Source organism: Cataglyphis hispanica, chromosome 5, assembly GCF_021464435.1.
Source record: "Cataglyphis hispanica isolate Lineage 1 chromosome 5, ULB_Chis1_1.0, whole genome shotgun sequence".
Taxonomy (NCBI): domain Eukaryota; kingdom Metazoa; phylum Arthropoda; class Insecta; order Hymenoptera; family Formicidae; genus Cataglyphis; species Cataglyphis hispanica.
In genome coordinates this window covers 11,293,383-11,314,083 of record NC_065958.1, presented here as the reverse complement: position 1 = coordinate 11,314,083, position 20,701 = coordinate 11,293,383, and the positions used below count along the sequence as shown (strand labels likewise).

The 20,701-nt window shown below is 27.2% G+C and overlaps 2 protein-coding genes across 3 annotated transcripts; both read right to left on the bottom strand.

The window, feature by feature from the left end:
• Positions 1 to 567: 567 nt before the first annotated feature.
• On the bottom strand, positions 568 to 4,208 carry LOC126849887 (uncharacterized). 2 transcript variants are annotated; one of them, XM_050592238.1, is made up of 3 exons: positions 4,024 to 4,208; positions 3,395 to 3,547; positions 568 to 2,893 (listed from the first exon to the last, which is right to left on the bottom strand). In XM_050592238.1, the coding sequence occupies exons 2-3, from the start codon at positions 3,523 to 3,525 to the stop codon at positions 1,363 to 1,365; spliced, it is 1,662 nt and encodes a 553-aa protein (XP_050448195.1). In that variant the 5' UTR covers positions 3,526 to 3,547; positions 4,024 to 4,208; the 3' UTR covers positions 568 to 1,362. The 2 variants fall into 2 exon arrangements, with proteins under 2 accessions (XP_050448195.1, XP_050448197.1); XM_050592240.1 differs by having other exon boundaries at positions 4,033 to 4,208.
• A 3,927-nt stretch (positions 4,209 to 8,135) lies between these two features.
• LOC126849595 (uncharacterized) lies at positions 8,136 to 18,501 on the bottom strand. The gene is made up of 5 exons (XM_050591557.1): positions 18,224 to 18,501; positions 12,649 to 12,809; positions 11,691 to 12,146; positions 10,388 to 10,978; positions 8,136 to 9,999 (listed from the first exon to the last, which is right to left on the bottom strand). The coding sequence occupies exons 2-5, from the start codon at positions 12,786 to 12,788 to the stop codon at positions 8,136 to 8,138; spliced, it is 3,051 nt and encodes a 1,016-aa protein (XP_050447514.1). The 5' UTR covers positions 12,789 to 12,809; positions 18,224 to 18,501.
• Positions 18,502 to 20,701: the final 2,200 nt, after the last annotated feature.

Genomic DNA, 20,701 nt, shown 5'->3' with positions numbered 1-20,701 from the left:
ATGTAAGGTCGCTTAACCGTGCGTAACAGCTGATTACGCGTTTCACCGACGTGTATACTAAACGACACATTACACGTCATCTCCTACAAAAACCACCGCTCGTTTTTAATCCGGAAGTGATGCGTACGAAAGTTTCATCACGCGCTCAGAACAATGGACCATGACTATGAATTACCTGCAAGTTGACTTTCATCGAAATTAAAAGTCACATTTCATTGATTATCGCAGGTAAATTTTTCTTTTTTTTTTTTTTTTGACACTGAAGTAATATATCAATGATCTAATTAAGGAACGCGGAGGAAAACGCGATTCGATACGCATCTAGAAAATTAAATTATTTTTGCTTATATTATATATATAATAGAAAATATATTTTGCCATCTTATGATTATTGCAAATTAAATTAAATTAAATTACAATCGAGAATGTATACAAAGAAAACAAATGTTATTTAATTGGATATTGTTAATTCAGATTCACAATCAATCTTACCGCAAGTTCAAAGAATAAAAATGTAAAGAATAAAATATTTTATTTAATATCATATATATAAAAGCTAATGCACAAATTACAATTATCATATAAAATATAATTTAAATAATATTCGCGTTTATCATTCACAACATATATCTAACATTTAAATGATTAGCTTTAAAAATAAAATAACATTTACAATTTTCTATTTTTGTGTAAACTTTAACGCTAAATTATTTATTTTATTTGCATTGTTTTAATAAAAGAATAGCAATTTTTCAATTACAAAATTGATCAGTAATAATAACAGTAGAGTAACATCTAATTGAATATTACTAGATTATAAAGATTTTTACATACGTAATAATCGCGATCATTCGTTTAAGAAATATAAATTGATTACAAAATAAAATATAGCAACAATACAAGATATTACTTATGCCAGTTTAAATTAATATGAATTTGTTTAACCATTCGTAACAACACACTGATTCAGTGCTCTATTCACGTATGCGCTAAACAAATTACACATTATCTTCTACAAAAATCACCATTTGTTTTTAATACAATGCAAGTAATGTATACAAAAATTTCGTTATGTATTTATTATCAACGAATTATAACTGTAAATCATTTTCAAATTGGTTTTTAATGCAAAATTAAACAAAATTATTCGTTTCATCAAAGCCAAAAGAATAATAATTTAACAATATAAAATGCAATTCAATATATTTATTCAAAAAATATGATCAATAATTTGTAAATATTGGAATATGTTACAACTAGGAATGCGTGCATACAAAAAAATTGTTTGTATATTGTTCAATCGAATATTGTTACGTCGTACTCAATATAATAATTTAAACAGTCTTGTCTTCTGGAAAGTAGTTATATATGATCTTTATAGCAACCATATTCTTTTTGACAGTTGGCAAAATCATCTATTAAACGTCGTTTATTATAATCGATTTGATCTTGAGACAATGTTTGCCCGATATTTTCCGCAGTGTTTATGATGTATTTTTCTAATGCGTCTTCGCTCAAAGGTTGGAAGGGAATAATTTTCATAATAATATTTGCTTCGATAAAAATATCTTTAACTTTGTTTATAACGTGGTTAATATCTGCACGCGTCAAATCGTCATCAATCTGTTCAACTTTAAAAACGGCCACTATGGTAAACTCCTGATTGCTATATGCTTCTTGATACGTTTCCACATAATCTATAACGACTGTAGAATGCTCTGCTCTCAAATTCTCCAAGACAATAAAGCTCGGAAGCGAAGGTGAGAAACTATTATTTCTCCTTTTGCGTAAACTCTTTTTTATGATGTCCACCGTGTATGGTTTGTCGACGCTTGTCTCACCGATGAGAGCTATTACTTTTAAAAGAGGTGTATCTCGCTCAAGATATTCGGTCAAGACTCTTACGGTTGCATCGTGATCGAGTATCCCTTCCTCCACTTCAACAATGGCAGTCGCAAAAGGGTCAGCATGCTCATCATTCTCATTCTTACGTACAAGTCCAAAAGGGAAATAAAATAGAGATATAAGTACGGATACAATTGGAACTAATAAGAACAATATTTTGACGAAATATTTTGACGAATATATCTTTCGACAAACTTTTACTTTTGTATTGCGAATGTCTTCAGGTTTTTTGTCTTTTTGAACTTTAAACAAATTATCATAATTATCATAAATTATCATAAACATTGGTTTGAAATGTCTGAGTTTTTTAATAATCTCGTGCATTACTGACATTGGTAATATAGAAGTAAAAAAAATTATAAATGTTATTAATAATTTTGATTTAGCGATTACAAGTGCCCATTGCAATAATTCATACGTAGACATCTTCTGATACTTCTGACGATTTTCTATTTTCTTATTTTGACACTCCTTTGATTTTTGGTCGCTTTCACTGCTTTCGATCATGTTGTCTGAATTGTCCTCTTGAGGGATTTGCTTCATATAAGTCGTCATGAGTTTATGCTCAGCAAATGGAAATTCTAAATTCTGAGTTATGGAATAGTTAAGAATATCTTCGAATCTTATTGCAATTTTTTTAATTTTTGTACGCGAAAAATCTAATATGCAAGGTTGTTTTGACTCGTTCAGAGTCGCTTTCAATGATTCCGTAAGAGAAGATTCTGCAGAGGACAATTCCGTAGAAGACGGTTTCGTACAATGCAATTTATCATAGTTTTCCAATTTCTTATCACTTTTAATCGTTTGAATGTCTTCTTGAAGAGAAGATTGAGGCTTTAGCTCGAGTGCGGATTTTGATGAACTCGGTTTCGCGATTTCGGTAGCGCTCGATTTCGTAGTAGACGATTCAGGTAAGTTCATTGTTTCGGTTTCAGGTGGATTACATTTCTTAACATTTGCGTCTGCATCATTGTCTGCTACTTGGCCACTATTGATTTTAAATAAACGAAGAAGATTCGTTAATCATATGTAATATCTTATATTTTTTTGTTACTCGCATGTTAGACCTCCAATAGTCACGTTATAAAGACAAATCAAACTTTTAATTATAAATAAAAAATATTTCTAAATTTTATTTTTGATGATTACAATAAATGTAAACATTATTATTTGTATAAATAATTTGGTTTCTGCATTCCTATTATATTAAACGATTTAATTTGGTATAGAAATTGTTTTGATTGCAAAAATATCTTTCATAGAAAATTTTAATTTTTAATTATACAAGAAAATAATAAGCGTACATGCAGTATATTATTCTAAATAATTGAAAAATTATAAATTATTAAAAAATATAAAGGCAAGTAAATAAAATTTTGTTTACAGATTAAAATTCATTACATCATCAATTTTAACAATAATAATTTTTAATATAGTATAGTATGCGATATTAATAGTTTGAAGTAATTTGAATAAAAAAATATAATACCTAGCTTGATCCTCTTTATTTGAGGAAGTCTGTGTCTCCAAAATATTATGTTCCGGTATGGAAGGAGACGATGACTTTTCGTCAGATTTGGAAGAGTTTTCATTGTTCGAAGATTCGTGTTCCGTCTTCATAATATCAAATTATAATGGTTTTCTATGAAGAAAAAAATCGTTTTGTTAATAATATAATTACATCAATATACGTTTATATTACATTTATATCCATTTTGTAAATCAAAACATATATTTAAAAAAATTTTATTTTTATTTCATATTTGATTAATCTTGTAAATAAATGATGTAAAGCGCTTATATAGAAATCATTTTTGCAAAATAATATGTGTGTGAGACAAAGTATATTATCGCGTTAAGATAAAGCAGAATAAAGCAAAAAAACGTTTTTCAACTCTGCGATATTAAGATAAAATACAAATAAAAAGTTTTTAATTATTTTAACTTTAAATGTTATTTTCTAAATTTTTGAAATATTTGTTTGTGTGATAATTATTGCATTTCAATATTACTTTTTAGTGAAGAAATTCCATCTTTTAAAATATTTGCCAAATATCCTTTTTGTTAATTTTTGTAATCTTGAAATACATTTCTCCTAAAAATATCCATTATATTTACCTTCTTTACCTAAAATCCGACTGTATGTTCTTGTCTCGATTATATAAATGATGCAAATATGTACGAAAATCGTTAAGAATCCACGAGTCGTTAAGAAAGTAATTCGATCTTGCAAATACAATAAGAATAAGAGAGTTTAGAAATATGTTAGCACACAATCTAGTCAGAATATAACTGCCATCATATTGATTGAAAATCGGCAAGTGTCCTCGAGACTCGCAAAACAAAAATATGTTATATTTGCTGTTTTTTTTTATTATTCTACACGATTCTCTGGCTTGTTGACAACACTTATTATTAGGTCAAATATGTCTACGTTTCATCAAAATTTTCTTAATAAATCTTTAAATTCTCTTAATAAATCTTTAAATTATCGGGTAAAAATTGATTTTGAATAATCAGGAAACAAGACTGTCTTTTCTTATTCAATCATTTTATTCGTTGAAAGTAATACAATTATATTTGTTAAAATATGTATTTTCTTTTGCTGGAATACACAAGGAATTAATAAAAGCGCGTTATATGTAACATAGTTTTCTGATTGTAATTTTATCGGACGAATTCAACTACAGATTACTTGCATCATTATTGACACACACACACACACACACACACACACACACACACATATATATATATATATATATTTGACGATTTTTTTTATTATGGTATCCTTCGTTATTTTCATTATTTTCAGTTTGGTACAATACATTGATTCAGACTAAACTGCTACGTCTAAATAATATAAGAATTTTTTATACACTAACTCATCTTTAGTAGAAAAAGTTTTTGATTTGTGAAGATGATTTATGATCATGTTTAATGGTTCCATATAAAATGGTTTCCTAAAAGTAGATTCTCCCAAATACAATTTTAGAGAATTCTTATTCTCATTTCTCATCTTTTTAATCAATTCTTGATAAAATTTTGTTTCCACTGAAGTCTTCGCAGATTTAAATGACAGTTTCTCCTCAGTCTCTTGATGACGCATTTGATGATTCTTTCTTTCCTTATTTTGATTATTTTTCGATCCTTCATCGTTTTCATTGCTTTTAATCATTCTATCTGAATTGAGTTTTCGAAGATTTTGTTTACGATCATCTATTGAGATTATTGTACGTTTTTACATATTCTGACATTTTTTGAGTGTATAAAGTTTCTGTCTTTTGAATATCATCTAAGATCATGTTCCATTGGGTATAAAATAGTTCCGTAAAGGAAGACTCTGCAGAAGATGATTCTATAGATTTCTCATGGTTTTCTGATTTATTTCTCTGACTCATTTCTTTAATATAAGCTCCAAAAGGAAATGTTTTTTCTATTGCTTTTGCTTGTTTCTCTAAATCATCGGTGATATTTCTGAGAATATTTCAAATTTTTTATATAACTTCGGAAAATCCTCATTCCTCTTCTTTATCGATTCTTCTGTAAGGAAAGACGATTCCATATTAATAGAGTACGATTTCTTATAGTTTTTCGATTTATTGTTCTTCGATTTTTCGTTGCTTTCACTATTTTGGGTCGAATTGTTTAATTCTTTATGTTCTTGAGGTGTGCATTCAATTCGAGTTCCAAGGAGAATTTCATTTCATTCATTATTATTACTTGCCTCTTTAAATCATCATTTCTTTGTCTTATTTTTTACTCATTGTTCAAATTTTCCATATAGTTTGTGAAAATGTTTATGCCTGTTCTTCATTGTGTTCAATTTTTCTATAAGGAAAGATTTTACAAGAGACGATTCCATGGATTTTTTATGGTTTTTTGATTTATTGTCACTTTCAATTTCTTGAATGCATTGTTGAGAAAGTTCGGAGGAAGAATTTGAATGTAGATTTTGATGTTGGTCGCTCTAATCTAGTAGCATCCGATTGCATAACGTCGTCGTCAAAGGCAGCTTCGAAGCGGGAGTCATAATACTTATCAAAGTTCAATGTTTGAATCACATCATGTAGATATTTTAACATCTTTAGGTGTTCTTCATTCACCGACAATATCCGGTTGCTTTTTTTAATGAAAAAATGCTTGATTAAAGATATGTGATATTATCTTTCTTTGTTACAGCATGTGTTAAACTCGAATTGTCATATTACATTAATAATGACAGTTCAAACTTTTTTACAAATTAAAAATATTTCTAAATTTTACTTAAATGTTATTACTTGTGTAAATAAAATGTTTGCTTAGCATTTATCTCAAACAATTTAATCTTGTATAGAAATTATTTTATATATAAAAATATATTTCCTCAAAAATTATAATTTTTAATTTTATAAGAAAATAAAACTCGCACAAAGCAAAATGCGTATATATATATATATATATATATATATATATATATATATATATATATATATAGTATTATTCAAAACAATTTTTAATAATTTAAACAAAACCGAATTAATAAAAAATACAAAAAAAGATGAATAAAACTTTGCTTACAGATTAATATGAATTTCGTTACAAATTTTAATATTAATATTAATTTTTAATTTTGCGTAATGTGCAACAGTTTGAAATAATTCTAATTGAAGAATATAATACCTATCGTAATCTCCTTGACTTGATGAATCTTGCTGGACGAATGGCTGCAAATTATCATGCCTTGGTGTAGAGTGAGACGATAATTTAATAATCGTTTAAATAAATTAATTAGTTTCTTGTCGGACTCGGAGATATTATCGAGTGAAAGCAAAGTATTCTTTTCGACGCGACGTGCGTCGATCCTTTGTGATTTGAATAGAAATAGAATGGGAGATGATCAAAAGCAAGAACAAATGTAGCCAATCACTATATAACAGTGGATATTTGTGTTCTGCTTTTGCCAATAGTGATCATAGCAAGTAAAAAATTCGCAAGTTTTATAAATTACATGAATTTTAAAAAATGAATATATCTAAAAAGCAAATGACAAATATTTTCTACCATAAAGAGACAAGTGTGTACCAAATAAAAATATTGACATAAATTAATACCGCCTGAAAAGATCATGTAAAAAGTCAAAAGTAAAGGGCAAATAAATATATGAAAATTAAATAATTATGCAAAAAATCAAAAAATCATATTTAATAAAACAAATATATAAATGCTAATAAATAAGATAAATTATAATTTATATTTAAATCTTTATATTAACATCTTCGTTTATCATTCACACTATATATCTAATATTTAAGCAAGAGATTATCACGAATAATAAATTATGATATTTACAGTTTTGTCATTTTGTGTAACTTTTAGTATTAAATAAAATAATAGCAATTTTTTAGTTGTATAAAAATGATCGATAATATCGACGTAATGTAGCGTAACGCTTAATGATTGAGCATTACGTGTTATTATAAAGATACATATATACGCAATAATTGCAGTCATTCGCTTCAAAATTATAAATGTAACAATTACAAAATAAAATTTAGCAACGATAATTATACGAATATGAAATATTACCTATGTCGGGAGTCCAAATCAATGTGAATTTGTTTAATCATTCGTAATTGCGCGCTGATTCAGCGCTCTTTTGATGCATTCTAAACAATACACAATTCTAAACAATTACACATCATCTCCTTCATAAATCACCGTTCGTTTTTAGTGCAATTTAAGTAAGGCAAAAATTTTTATAAAAATTGTATCACGTATTTACGTCAATAGATTTAATTGCAAATCGATTTTGTAAATTGGCTTTTAAAAAATTATTATAATTTTTAATTTTATAAGAAAATAAAACTCGCACAAAGCAAAATGCGTATATATATATATATATATATATATATATATATATATATATATAGTATTATTCAAAACAATTTTTAATAATTTAAACAAAACCGAATTAATACAAAATACAAAGAAAGATTATTATTTGCAAAATTATTAACTGCAAAATTATTAATTGCAAATCAAATAAAGTTATTTTTTTGACCAAAATCAAAAGAATAATGAATATAATTTAACAACGTAAAAACATAGATCAATGTATTTATAAAATTCGGAAAGTATCAATTATATTTCAATTTTAAATTCGATTACGATATGTTACAATTGGAAGCGCGTACAAAAAAAATGCACATTGTTTAATCGAATATTGTTACGCGGTACAATATAATAATTTAAACAGCCTCATTTTCTCGAAAGCTGTTATATATATGATCTTTATAACAACCATATTCTCTTTGACAGTTGGCAAAATCTTCTATTAAACGTCGTTTATTATAATCGATTTGATCTTGAGACAATGTTTGCCCGATATTTTCCGCAGTGTTTATAATGTATTTTTCTAATGCGTCTTCGCTCAAAGGTTGGAAGGGAATAATTTTCATAATAATATTTGCTTCGATAAAAATATCTTTAACTTTGTTTATAACGTGGTTAATATCTGCACGCGTCAAATCGTCATCAATCTGTTCAACTTTAAAAACTGCCACTATGGTAAATTCCTGATTGCTATATGCTTCTTGATACGTTTCCACATAATCTATAACGACTGTAGAATGCTCTGCTCTCAAATTCTCCAAGACAACAAAGCTCGGAAGCGAAGGTGAGGAACTATTATTTCTCATTTTGCGTAATCTCTTTTTTATGATGTCCACCGTGTATGGTTTGTCGACGCTTGTATCACCGATGAGAGCTATTACTTTTAAAAGACGTGTATCTCGCTCAAGATATTCGGTCAAGACTCGTACGGTTGCATCGTGATCGAGTATCCCTTCCTCCACTTCAACAACGGCAGTCGCAAAAGTGTCAGCATGCTCATCATTCTCTCGCACAGATTCAAAAGGGAAATAAAATAGAGATGTAAATAGAAATACAATTAATAAAACTAATAGACTCGTGAGTCTACACTCAGCAAGCTGAATTTCTTCTAAATCCTGAGTTATGGAATAGTTAAAAATATCTTCGGCAGACATTGTCAATTTTTTAACACGCGAAAAATCTAATGTTTGAGGACGTTCTGGCTTGTTGGGAGTCGCTTTCAATGGTTTAATAAAAGAAGAATTTGCAGAATACGATTTTGTAATAGACGACTCCGGTAAGCTTATTGTTTCGGTTTTAATTACATAATTACCTTCCGCAGGTTTTATAAAGTTCTCATCATTTATAGTTTTTGGTTCCTCATCTATGTTATTATTTATTTCTATTAATTCCGATACTTTTTGATTATATGAAGTTTCTATTTTGCGAGTGCTATTTGAGATCGTGTTTTTTGGCGTCAATGATTTCGTAAATGAAGATTCTGGAGACAATTCTGTAGATTCCTCATTATTGTCATTCTCAATTTTCTGAATACATTCTTGCGAAGAATGATTTTTTATCTCGAGTGCAGATTTTGATGTACTCGGTCGCGCTGCTTCGATAGCGTCCGATTCCGTAAAAGATGGTTTCGGAGTAAACGTATTTTGTAGTAAAATTTGTTCTTCGTCCTGCTCGACTGATGACTCGGTTGTACCATCTGATTCTTTAATGTCAAATGTTTCTGCTTTATGGTAGTTCCTTTTTTTAATTTCTAAATACTCTTGAAGTTCTGCGAGCAGTTGGCGATTACGATTTAAGACTTTTTCACTATTTTCGATTGTACCGTTTGAATTAAGTTTTCGAAGTATTTCTACATAACGATATATGATTTTATTTAAATCTTTTTTAGATATTTCTGGAGTTTTTGTTTTACATTTTGAGATCATGTTCTTCAGCGCGCTCGATGATTTCGTAAAAGAATAAGATTCTGTGAAAAATGATTCTTCCGAGTTTTCCAATTTTTTGCCACTTTCAATCTTCTGAGCGCATTCTTGCAAAGATTGAGATTTTAGCGCAAGTGTGGATTTTGATATAATCGATTGATCGGCGATTTCACTAGAGTCCAATTCCACAGCAGATGGTTCCTCAATAGGCAATCCTGATAAGTTTGTCTCAGTTATCAATGAATTGTTAGTTCCCGTAACATTTATGTACGCATCATTTTCTGCTAATGCGTCGTCTCTGTTTTTAAAATAAAAAGAAAGTTAATGACACTTGGCGTTTTTTTAATTAACCGCATGTGTTAGATATCTCATATTGTCACGTTACGTTAAATAAAGACTAACTTTTAATTATATATTAGAATATTTCTAAATTTTTAATGATTACAATAAAGACAAATATTATTATTTAATTCTTTCGTCCTGTATTTCTATCTTAAATAATTTGATCTTTTATAGAAATTGTTTTAATCGTAAAAATATTAAATATTAAAAAATATAACAGTAAAGTAAATAAAATTTTATTTTATTATTATAAAATTATATTATTATAAAATATATTTTATATTATTATAAAATAATTACGTAATATACAATATTAGTTTGAAGTAATTTTAAGAATACAATACCTAACGTAATTTGTTCGACTTGGTGAAGCCTGCTCGACTGATATCTCGCTCATATTATCTAAATTGTTTTCTTGATGGTTTTGTTTAATATCATGTGATTGTTTGTTCTCTCTTGATTCACGGAATTTTTTTCTCTTTTCAGATAAGTGTGGAATTTCTTCGAAACGTAGTTGATTTAACGTGTTCGGTGACGCATACAATGGTTCCGTAAAGGAAAATTCTTCAAAAGATGACCCCGTAGAGTATGATTTTTCATTGCTTTTATTTTTCCATTTATCGTCGTCTTTAATTTTCTGAAGGAATTCAAGCACAAGAAATTTTTGCGGATTACGTGCAGATTTTGGTGTACTCGATAATATAGTGATGCACAATTCTTCTTCTGGCTCTTCTTTTGATTCTTTTTCAACTGTATCGGGTTTTTTAAGTTTTGCTTCCGGAAGAATATATTTTTCAATATCAGCGATATCAATAAACGATTCCGATTCAGTAGACGGGCCTGGTAAGTTTATTGTTTCGATTTTAGATGGATAGTTAGACCCCGTATCAGTTATGCGTGCATCATCGTCAGCTGACACCTGGCGCGTACTGTTTCTTAAATTGAAAAGTAGCTTAGTTAATGACATGTGATAGCTTATGTTTCTTAAGAGTTTATGCCTAATCAGAAATTTTCAAATTTTTGATTTGGAAATTTTACATTTTTTAAAATTATATATATGTTAAATCTTAAATCGTCACGCTTCGTTAAATAAAGATAGTTCAAACTTTTAATTATATATTTAAATAAAATTTAGAAATACTTTAAAAATATAATTATATTTATATAATTTTATTTATATAATTATTATTTATATAATTATTTATATAATTATAATTATTATTTATATAATTATTTATATATTTTATTTATATTATTATATATTTATATAATTATATTTTTAAAGTATTTCTAAATTTTATTTTTGACGATTGCAATAAATGTGAATTATTATTTATGTAAATAAATTTTTGCATTTCTATCTCAAACCATTTAATCGTGTATAAAAATTATTTTAATTGCTGAAATATTTTCTTGGAAAATTATATAATCTTTAATTATACAAAAAAATAAACGCATGTATAATGTTATTCTAAACAATTTTTAATAATTCCAACTCAAATTATTAAAAAGCATGAAAAAAGTAAATAATATTTAGTTTGTAGATTAATATTAATTTCATTATAAATTTTAATAATAATATTAATTTTTAATATCGCGTAATATACGATAATAATTTAAAGTAATTCTAATCGAAAAATATAATACCTAATGTAATCTGTCCAACTTGAAGCCTGCTCGACGGATGTTTCGATCGCCATGACTAGTTTGATTTTTCGATAGAGTTTATTTTCAAATATATTCAGTCTTTTATCCATGAATAACGTTTTTTTACAGAGATAATTATTTTCTCTTTTTGACGAGAGAATCTTTTCATGTAAGTCGAGAGTACTGTTTAAGACGTTCAGTTGATATTCTATCTTCTCCAAGATAGATTTTGTAAGAGGTGACTCCATTGAATATAATCTCTCATAGTTTTCCCATAGATTGTCATTTTCATTTATTTTAATGCATTCTCGAAAAGATTTCGATGTACCCGGTCGTGCGATTTCAGTAACATTCGATTCTGTAGTAGACAATCCCGATAAGTTCATTGTTTTGATTTTAGTTGAACAGTTATATTTCGTAATATTTACTCCTGCTTCGTCTGCTAATGTCTGGTCACTTGTTTTTGAAATGAAAAGAAGATTGATTAATGTCTTATCTTTGTTTTGATAATCACATGTGGTAGATTTCCACTCGTTAAGTTATATTAAATAAAAACACATCAAACTTTCAATTATAAATTAAAAATATTTCTAAATTTTATTTTTCATGATTACAATAAATACAAATATCATTATTCATATAAATAATTTAGTTCTGCATCTCTATTATATTAAAAACAATTTAATCTTGTATAGAAATTGTATTGATTGCAAAAATATCTTTTTTAGATAATTTTAATTATACGCGCATATACAATATTATTTTAAATAATTCTTAATAAAAATTCAAAAATGTAAATTGCTAAAAAATATAAAGGCAAGTAAATAAAATTTTGCTTATTAAAATTAAAGATTAAAGATTAAAATTAATTACATTGTAAATTTTAATAATAATAATTTTTAATAAATATCGTATAATATGCGATATTAGATTGAAGTAATTTCAAAGAATATAATACCTAATATGATCTTCTCTATTTGATGAAGTCTGCTCAACGGGTGTTTCCGAAACACTATGTTTCGATATAAAAGGAGACGATGATTTTTCATCGAATTCGGAAAAATTTTCAACATCCGAAGATTCGTGTTGCTTCTCCATAATATCAAATCATAAAATTTTCTATAAAGAAAAATTTCTGTTAATAATATAGTTACACATTGATACATGTTTATATTTTATTACGTTTATATCCATTGTGAAGAAATCAGAACATATATATATTCCAAAAATTTTTAATCTATAAATTTATTTGATATTTGATTAATTTTGTAAATAAATAATATAAAGCTTAAAAAAAATGTTTGCAAAATGATGTCAGTGAAACAAATAAATATATAATTACGTTAAGATATCGTATTATATAATCTATTTTTTTTATATACATTATTAATATCTCTCTTAACTTTACCTTCTTTATCTAAAATCCCAATGTTCTTGTCTCGATTACGAAACGGTGCAAATATGTACGAAATCACAAGTCATTAAGTATCTTAATTTGATCTTGCAAATATAACAAGAAAAAGAGAGTTTAAAAATATATTAGCACACAATCTAATCAGAATATAACTGCCATCGTATTGATTGAAAATCGGCAAGTGTCCTCGAGACTCACAAAACAAAAATATGTGATGTTTGCTATTATTTTTATTATTTTTTTCGCGATCCTCTGGCGTGTTGAGAACATTTATTATTAGGTCAAATATGCCTATGTTTTATCAAAACTTTAATAAATCTTTAAATTATCGGGTAAAAGTGGATTTTGAATAATCAGAAAATAAGACTGTTTTTTTCTTATTGAATCATTTTATTCATTGAAAGTAATACAATTATATTTGTTAATATGTATATTTTTTTTTTATGGAACACACAAGAAAATGAAAATACGAAATTAATAAAAGCGCGTTATATAGTTTTGTGGTTGTAATTATATCGAACGAATTCAACTACAGATTACTTGCATCATTATTGACACACATATATATATATATATATATACATATATTAACTTATTCTTAGACATTCGTGATATGTTCAATGGTTTTGTAAAGAAAAAAATCTGTAGAAGTTTTCATAGATTTTTCATAGATTTTTTAAATTTATTGTCATTTTTAATCTTATTAAAGCATTCCTGAAAATTGCGATTTTAATTTAAGTACATATTTTGGTGTTGATATCAACAAAAACCATAGAGTCCATAAATTTCATATTTATAGTTTGATTATCTAATATAAATGTGGATAAAATATTTGTAACATTTGTTATTGAATCTGTGGATTTTTTTATATATAAATTTTTCATTGGAACATGCACAGATCTATATGACTGTATATCATGAATTTTCTGATATATCTGACGATTTTTTTTTTGTTATGGTATTATTTTATCCTTCATTATTTCCATTATTTTCAGTTCGGTACGATACAACGATACATACAAAAATTGTCTACTAATATAAGAATTATTTATACAATAACTCATTTTTAGTAAAAAAAAGTTTTTGATTTGTGAAGATGATTTATGATCATGTTCAACGGTTCCATGTAAAATGATTTCATAAAGATAGATTCTTCCAAATGCAATTTTAAAAATTTCTTATTCTCATTTCTAATCTTTTTAATCCATTCTTGAAAAAAATTTGTTTCCACTGAAGTCTTCGCAGATTTAAATGACAGTTCTTCATCAGTCTTCTGATTTGACAAGTCCTTCTTTCCTTATTTTGATTATTTTTCAATCCTTTGCCGTTTTCATTGCTTTTAATCATTCTGTCTGAATTGAATTTTCAAAGGTTTTATTTATGATTTTGATTTTCTAAGAGAATATTGAACATTCTTATATTCTTCGGACATTTTTTGAGTGTATAAACTTTCTATTTTATGAATATCTAAGATCATGGTCCATTGGGTATAAAATAGTTGCGTAAATGAAGATGATTCTGCAGAAAATGATTCTATAAATTTCTCATAGTTTTCTGATTTATTATCGTTTTTAATCTTCCAAATGCATTCTTGCGAAGATTGGGATTTTCCTTTCATTAGAGCGTCCGCAGATCTAAACGATGGATATTTCATCAATTTTTTGATACACCTGACGATATCATTTTACTTTATTATGATAGTCCTTCGATTCATCGTCGCTTTCACTATTTTGGGTTGTATTATTTAAAATATGTTCTTGATATGTGTTCAATTCGAGGTCAATTAAAGGTCCAATGAAAAGTTTATTTATTATTTTTACTTCCATCTTTAAAAAATTATTATCTTTACTTACTTTTGACTATTCTTCAAGTTTTGAAATATCCATGTTTATTTTGTCTTTTCTGCTCGATTTTCTCAGAGCAGATGTTGGAAGAGCCGATTTCATAATTTGATCTTTCATAATTTGCAATTTATTGTAAATTTCTTGAATGCATTGTTGAAAGTTCAATGGAAGGATTTGGATTAAATGTAGATGTTGGTCGCTCTACTCTAGTAACATTCGATTGCATAACGTGGTCGTGGAAGTGTGAGAAAAGATACTTAAACTCTGTTTCTTGAATCGCAGCCTGTAGAGATTTTAACCTCTTTAGGTGTTCTTCATCCGCCCTCAACATCCAGTTGCTTTTTTTAATGAAAAAATGTTTGATTAAAGATATGTGATATTATCTTTCTTTGTTATAGCATGTGTTAAACTCGAATCGTCATATTACATTAATAATGACAGTTCAAACTTTTTTACAAATTAAAAATATTTCTAAATTTTACTTAAATGTTATTATTTGTGTAAATAAAATGTTTGCTTAGCATTTATCTCAAACAATTTAATCTTGTATTGAAATTATTTTATATATAAAAATATATTTCCTCAAAAATTATAATTTTTAATTTTATAAGAAAATAAAACTCGCACAAAGCAAAATATGTATATATATATATATATATATATATATATATATATATATATAGTATTATTGAAAACAATTTTTAATAATTTAAACAAAACCAAATTAATAAAAAATATAAAAAAGGATGAATAAAATTTTGTTTACAGATTAATATTAATTTCATTAAAAATTTTAATACTAATATTAATTCTTAATTTTGTGTAATGTGCAACAGTTTGAAATAATTCTAATTGTAGAATATAATACTTAATGTAATCTCTTTGACTTGAAGCCTGCTGGACGAATGGTTGCAAATTATCATTCGGTGCATCATTATCACTCGGTGTAGAGGGAGACGATAATTTCTTGTCGGACTCGGAGATACTTAAATATTGAAATTGATCCATCGTAATATGAGATTTTCTACGAAGAAAACACCAATTTTTTACTAATATACATAATTACATTGTTCATATTTTATTATGTCTACATCTATTGTGCAAATCGGAAAATGGACTCGAAAAATTTGTAATCGATAAACTTTTTCGATATTTTTTTAGATTTACAAATAAATAACTTAAAGCCTAAAAAAAATTTTGCAAAATAAAATATCAGAATGAAACATAAATATATAATCGCGTTAAAATAAATTAAAACAAATAAAATAATAAACGTTTTTTAACTCTGCTATATAAAACGCAACACAAAATCAAAATTTTTTATTATGCTAATTTTAAACATTTTTCTAAAACTTTTAAAAATTTATGTGTGATAATCATTGCATTTTACATTTCAATATTATTTTTAGTAAAAAAGTTCTCTTAAAATATTTGCCAAATATCATTTTTGTCTCATCTTTGTAATCTTGAAATATATATTTTTCCTGAAAATAAAAATTAATCCAGAAATGTTACAATCTGTGTTAAAATTTTTTTTTTTATACTTTATTAATACTTCTATTATCTTTATTTCTATTACCTATTATCTTATTTCTATTATCTGTTTTATCTAAAATGCAACTGTATACTTTTGTCTCGAGACAGACGATGCTAATTCGATCTTATAAATGGCATAAATTTGTATTTATTAAAACAAAATGCAACGAAATGCAACTAAATTATGACTGTCAAATATCATGTTAAAAAGAAAAATATGTGAAACATATCATTGATGAAAAAATGTTGAAAACGGTAAAATTAAATTCTTGAAACTCACCACAATGCTGTTTTTTTAGTCTGATGTTACTAAATACGTGCTCACAATTTAATTTATCAGTGGATTTATCAGCAGATTCACGTTCCTTCTTGCGACACTGTTAAGACTATATTTTATAATATCAACGCTTGTAAAAATATTTTATTCTAATTTATTAAAATATTAGAAAGCCGAATATCGTTCCAGAATGTTACGATCGTCAAGCAAAACGTAGTCTAACTGAGAGCGATTTCAATGGTTTCAGCTTTTCGGGATGATTCTCTTCTTTCAGATAGTGGCGACCCTCCTCTTTCAGGTAGAGGCGAATGAAAGCGAAGCATTCTTTCCTGCAGCGTGCGTCGTTTCTTTACGATGTGAATTTGAAAAGAAACAGAGTGGGGGAGATGACTAGCTCCATAAGTTAGCCGGTCTACATTCATTTTTATAATTTTTCTTTTTTTACAAATTGTTTGTTGGTGATTGTTGGCCTAATTACAACGTTTGTTGGTTAATATTTTTTTTTTTGAAAACACAAAAATAAAATTTTCTGTGAGATTAGCCGGAAAGATATTATTTTTGTTTCAATCTTAGTTCAAACGATGCACAATCGTTTGTTGGTCACGGAAAAACTAATTAAAACGTTTGTTGGTTCATATTTGCCTTGTCGCTCGTTGCTTATTAAAAAATTATTAACAAAAAAAGTTTTAAAAAGAAATATACCAAAGTACATGCATAGACAGGAAGCACGCGTGCGCGCGCGCACACACACACACATACGGCGGGAGGGGAGGGTGCAAGGGGAGCCTTCAGCCCCTCTCCCGCACCCTCCCTGCCGTTAGGCAGAGTGCACCTCGTTTTACAAAATACATGCTACGTTGTAAAGCAAAGTCCACCCTGCCTACCGGTGGCGAGGGTGGGGGAGGGGGGCTAAAGGCCCCTCTTGCATTCCCTCGTGTGTGTGTGTGTGTGTGTGTGTACGCGCGCGCGGTTCCTGTTCATGTATGTACTTTGATATATTTTCATCAAATTTTTTTGTTAATAACTTTTTAATAAGCAACGGGCGACGATTAAATTAGAAGGAAAGGTAACTCAGAATTATGCCCTTGACAACATATATCAAGGTCATTGAAATCGGTGAGAACGCCCTTAATTTTAAGTTTTAACAATCCCTTTTTCGCCACCATTATTATATTAGTTTTTTTTTTGTTTCTATAATTATATATTACAATTTTATAATCATGAAATGGAAAGTAAAGTAAATCTTGATGTAGCCTTTTATTAAAGTTTGATGTCAAATATTAATGTTAAATTATATTAATAAACAAGTGTTTATATGACCAAATTGGCAATTTATTATTTGATTATTCTATCACGACGTTTCGACCATATGGTTTTGGTCCTTATCAAGTGAAACTAAAATAACAATACTATAAATAATGATAGTCAAGTTACAATGAAATAAATAGAATTAAGCACTTACGTTATAATTAAAAAGTAGAAAGAGAAAAATCGAAATGTCAAACTGACATTGTGTCAACCACTATGTTTGGAATACTGAGAACGACTAAACGACCTTTATTAATTTATCGTATATGTTGTTTAAATTCTCTGTATCTTTTTGGGAGTTAATAGTGTTGTCAAATTTTTTAATAAAAAACATTTCAGCTATTTCTCTCTTTCTTACATGTTTTTCGTTATGTAGAATATCAGGCGCTGACCAATCGAAGTCATGATCAAATTCTAATTTGTGTTTGCTAATTACGGATAGATTACTTGCGTGCATTTTTATATTATTACAATGTTCCTTGACTATCATTATTTATAGTATTGTTATTTTAGTTTCACTTGATAAGGACCAAAACCATATGGTCGAAACATCGTGATAGAATAATCAAACAATAAATTGCCAGTTTGGTCGTATAAACACTTGTTTATTAATTTATTTACTGGCGACATTTTTAAAATTAAACATAATAATTAAATTATATTATTACTAATAAGTAATCAAAAAGTCTGCGTGTCGATCTTGATACTCTGATATATATATATATATATATATATATATATATATATATATATATATATATATATATATATATATATATATATATAACAAAAACATTGGCGCGCTAATGTTTAATGTTTTATTTATCGGCTTATCATTCGCACGGCGACCCTCGATAGTAAAGTAGTAGAGCGCGAGACACTCCGTCAAATTTCATTTTTAAACGCCATCGCGGCAAATATCGAGAAATAATTTGAAATGATAAATAATTAATTATCTTTTACCTTAAATAATACGTAATTATATCGCAACGATAAATGTTGAGGCGCATATTTCGGGCGTGATGTATGCATATATAATCAAAAATCGAAGTGACAAGAATCAAAATTATAAATTATAAATTATTGTTTGCCGCGATTTTTCTTTTTCTCTATAAGCAATAATTATTTCTTTAAAAATAGTTAAAGTTGAATTATATCTCGTCTAATACTTTATCATTTCTTTTCGACGATTTAAATATAATTCGAATTGAGAACGCGTAATAAAATAGTTGAATCGCAAATCCGAGTAATTAACATAATGATAAGCTCCGCGATACATTAATCGATTATTAAATAAACTATAATTTAAAATAACTTGTATAATTTAATATTCCATTTATATATACGTTATAATACGCAAAATAATTTTGGCTGCGAATTAACAATAATATGGTGCGGTCTTGCGGCATAAATAATAGCACGCTAATGTTTACGTTTTACGGTTTGTCTATTGTTCGCATGGCGACATTTTAATAATATTGTAGTAGTGGGGGAGACACTTCGTCGAATTCCTTTCTCATTCTCACTTCTTATTGTTTATCAATCGCATGGTGATAATTAAACAGTGATATAGTAGAGATGCTTCTTCAAATTTCTTATATTGCGATGATAACTTCGAGACGCGTATTTAATTCGCATAATTAATTTTTTTAATCTTAATTAAATTTTATTTTATTTATTCAAGTAAAGGAAACATAGTGTTAAAAGTTAGAAGTTCCAAATAAAGTATTATCATTGTGTTGCTCTTTCTTTATGAGCAAAAATTATTTCTTAAATAATATTTATTTAAATATAATCTAAACTTTTAAATTAAATTTAAATTAAATATTATAAATTTAAATATAATTCTTCCGGAATTTTATTGTTTGACTCTTCGACAATCTAAATATGATTAACATTAGGAAGCGTAATTAAATTAATTGCAAGATGGAATGATAAACTGAACAAAAAACTTCGTGATACATCCTACTGATTAATAAATAATTAATCTATAATTTAAAATACTTATAATTTAATATTTTATATTAAATTAAATGATCAATTAACTTTTGATAAACGACACAAAATTGTATCGCGATAATAAATCTTTATCGAAGAACTGTACATGCGATTGTTCTGCGGTTGGGAATATCGTGTCCCACGATGTCGTATCATCATCATTCGAGTAATCGTAATTAACGTTTTGTTTTCGCGAGTAAATGTAAGTGTTATATGGATAGCAAAGGAACGAGAGAGGAAAATTTGACGATGGACGGAATAACAATATGTATGGTAAATAATTTATTTCTATTTACCATCAATTTCAAAATATACACATTGCTCGGTTTTTTTTCGTTTCTTCGATAGTGTATGAGATCCAATCTAAATTATCATATAATATAAAGCATATATTGTTTTTTAGAAGCATATCTGCATTTCATCTCTTTTAATCGAGAGAAAAGAGATGAGATATAGATAATCTCTCAATTATGAAATAAATGTATTTCAAATCATTATTATTATTTTACAAAATTATATACATACAATAAAATTTCTCCTTGGGCATAACCTTGACGGGATGGAAGGCTTAAGTATCTGGATAGTGCCTTAAGGTCCTAAGCGTCCTAAAGGTTTACTGTGAAGGGGAAAACCA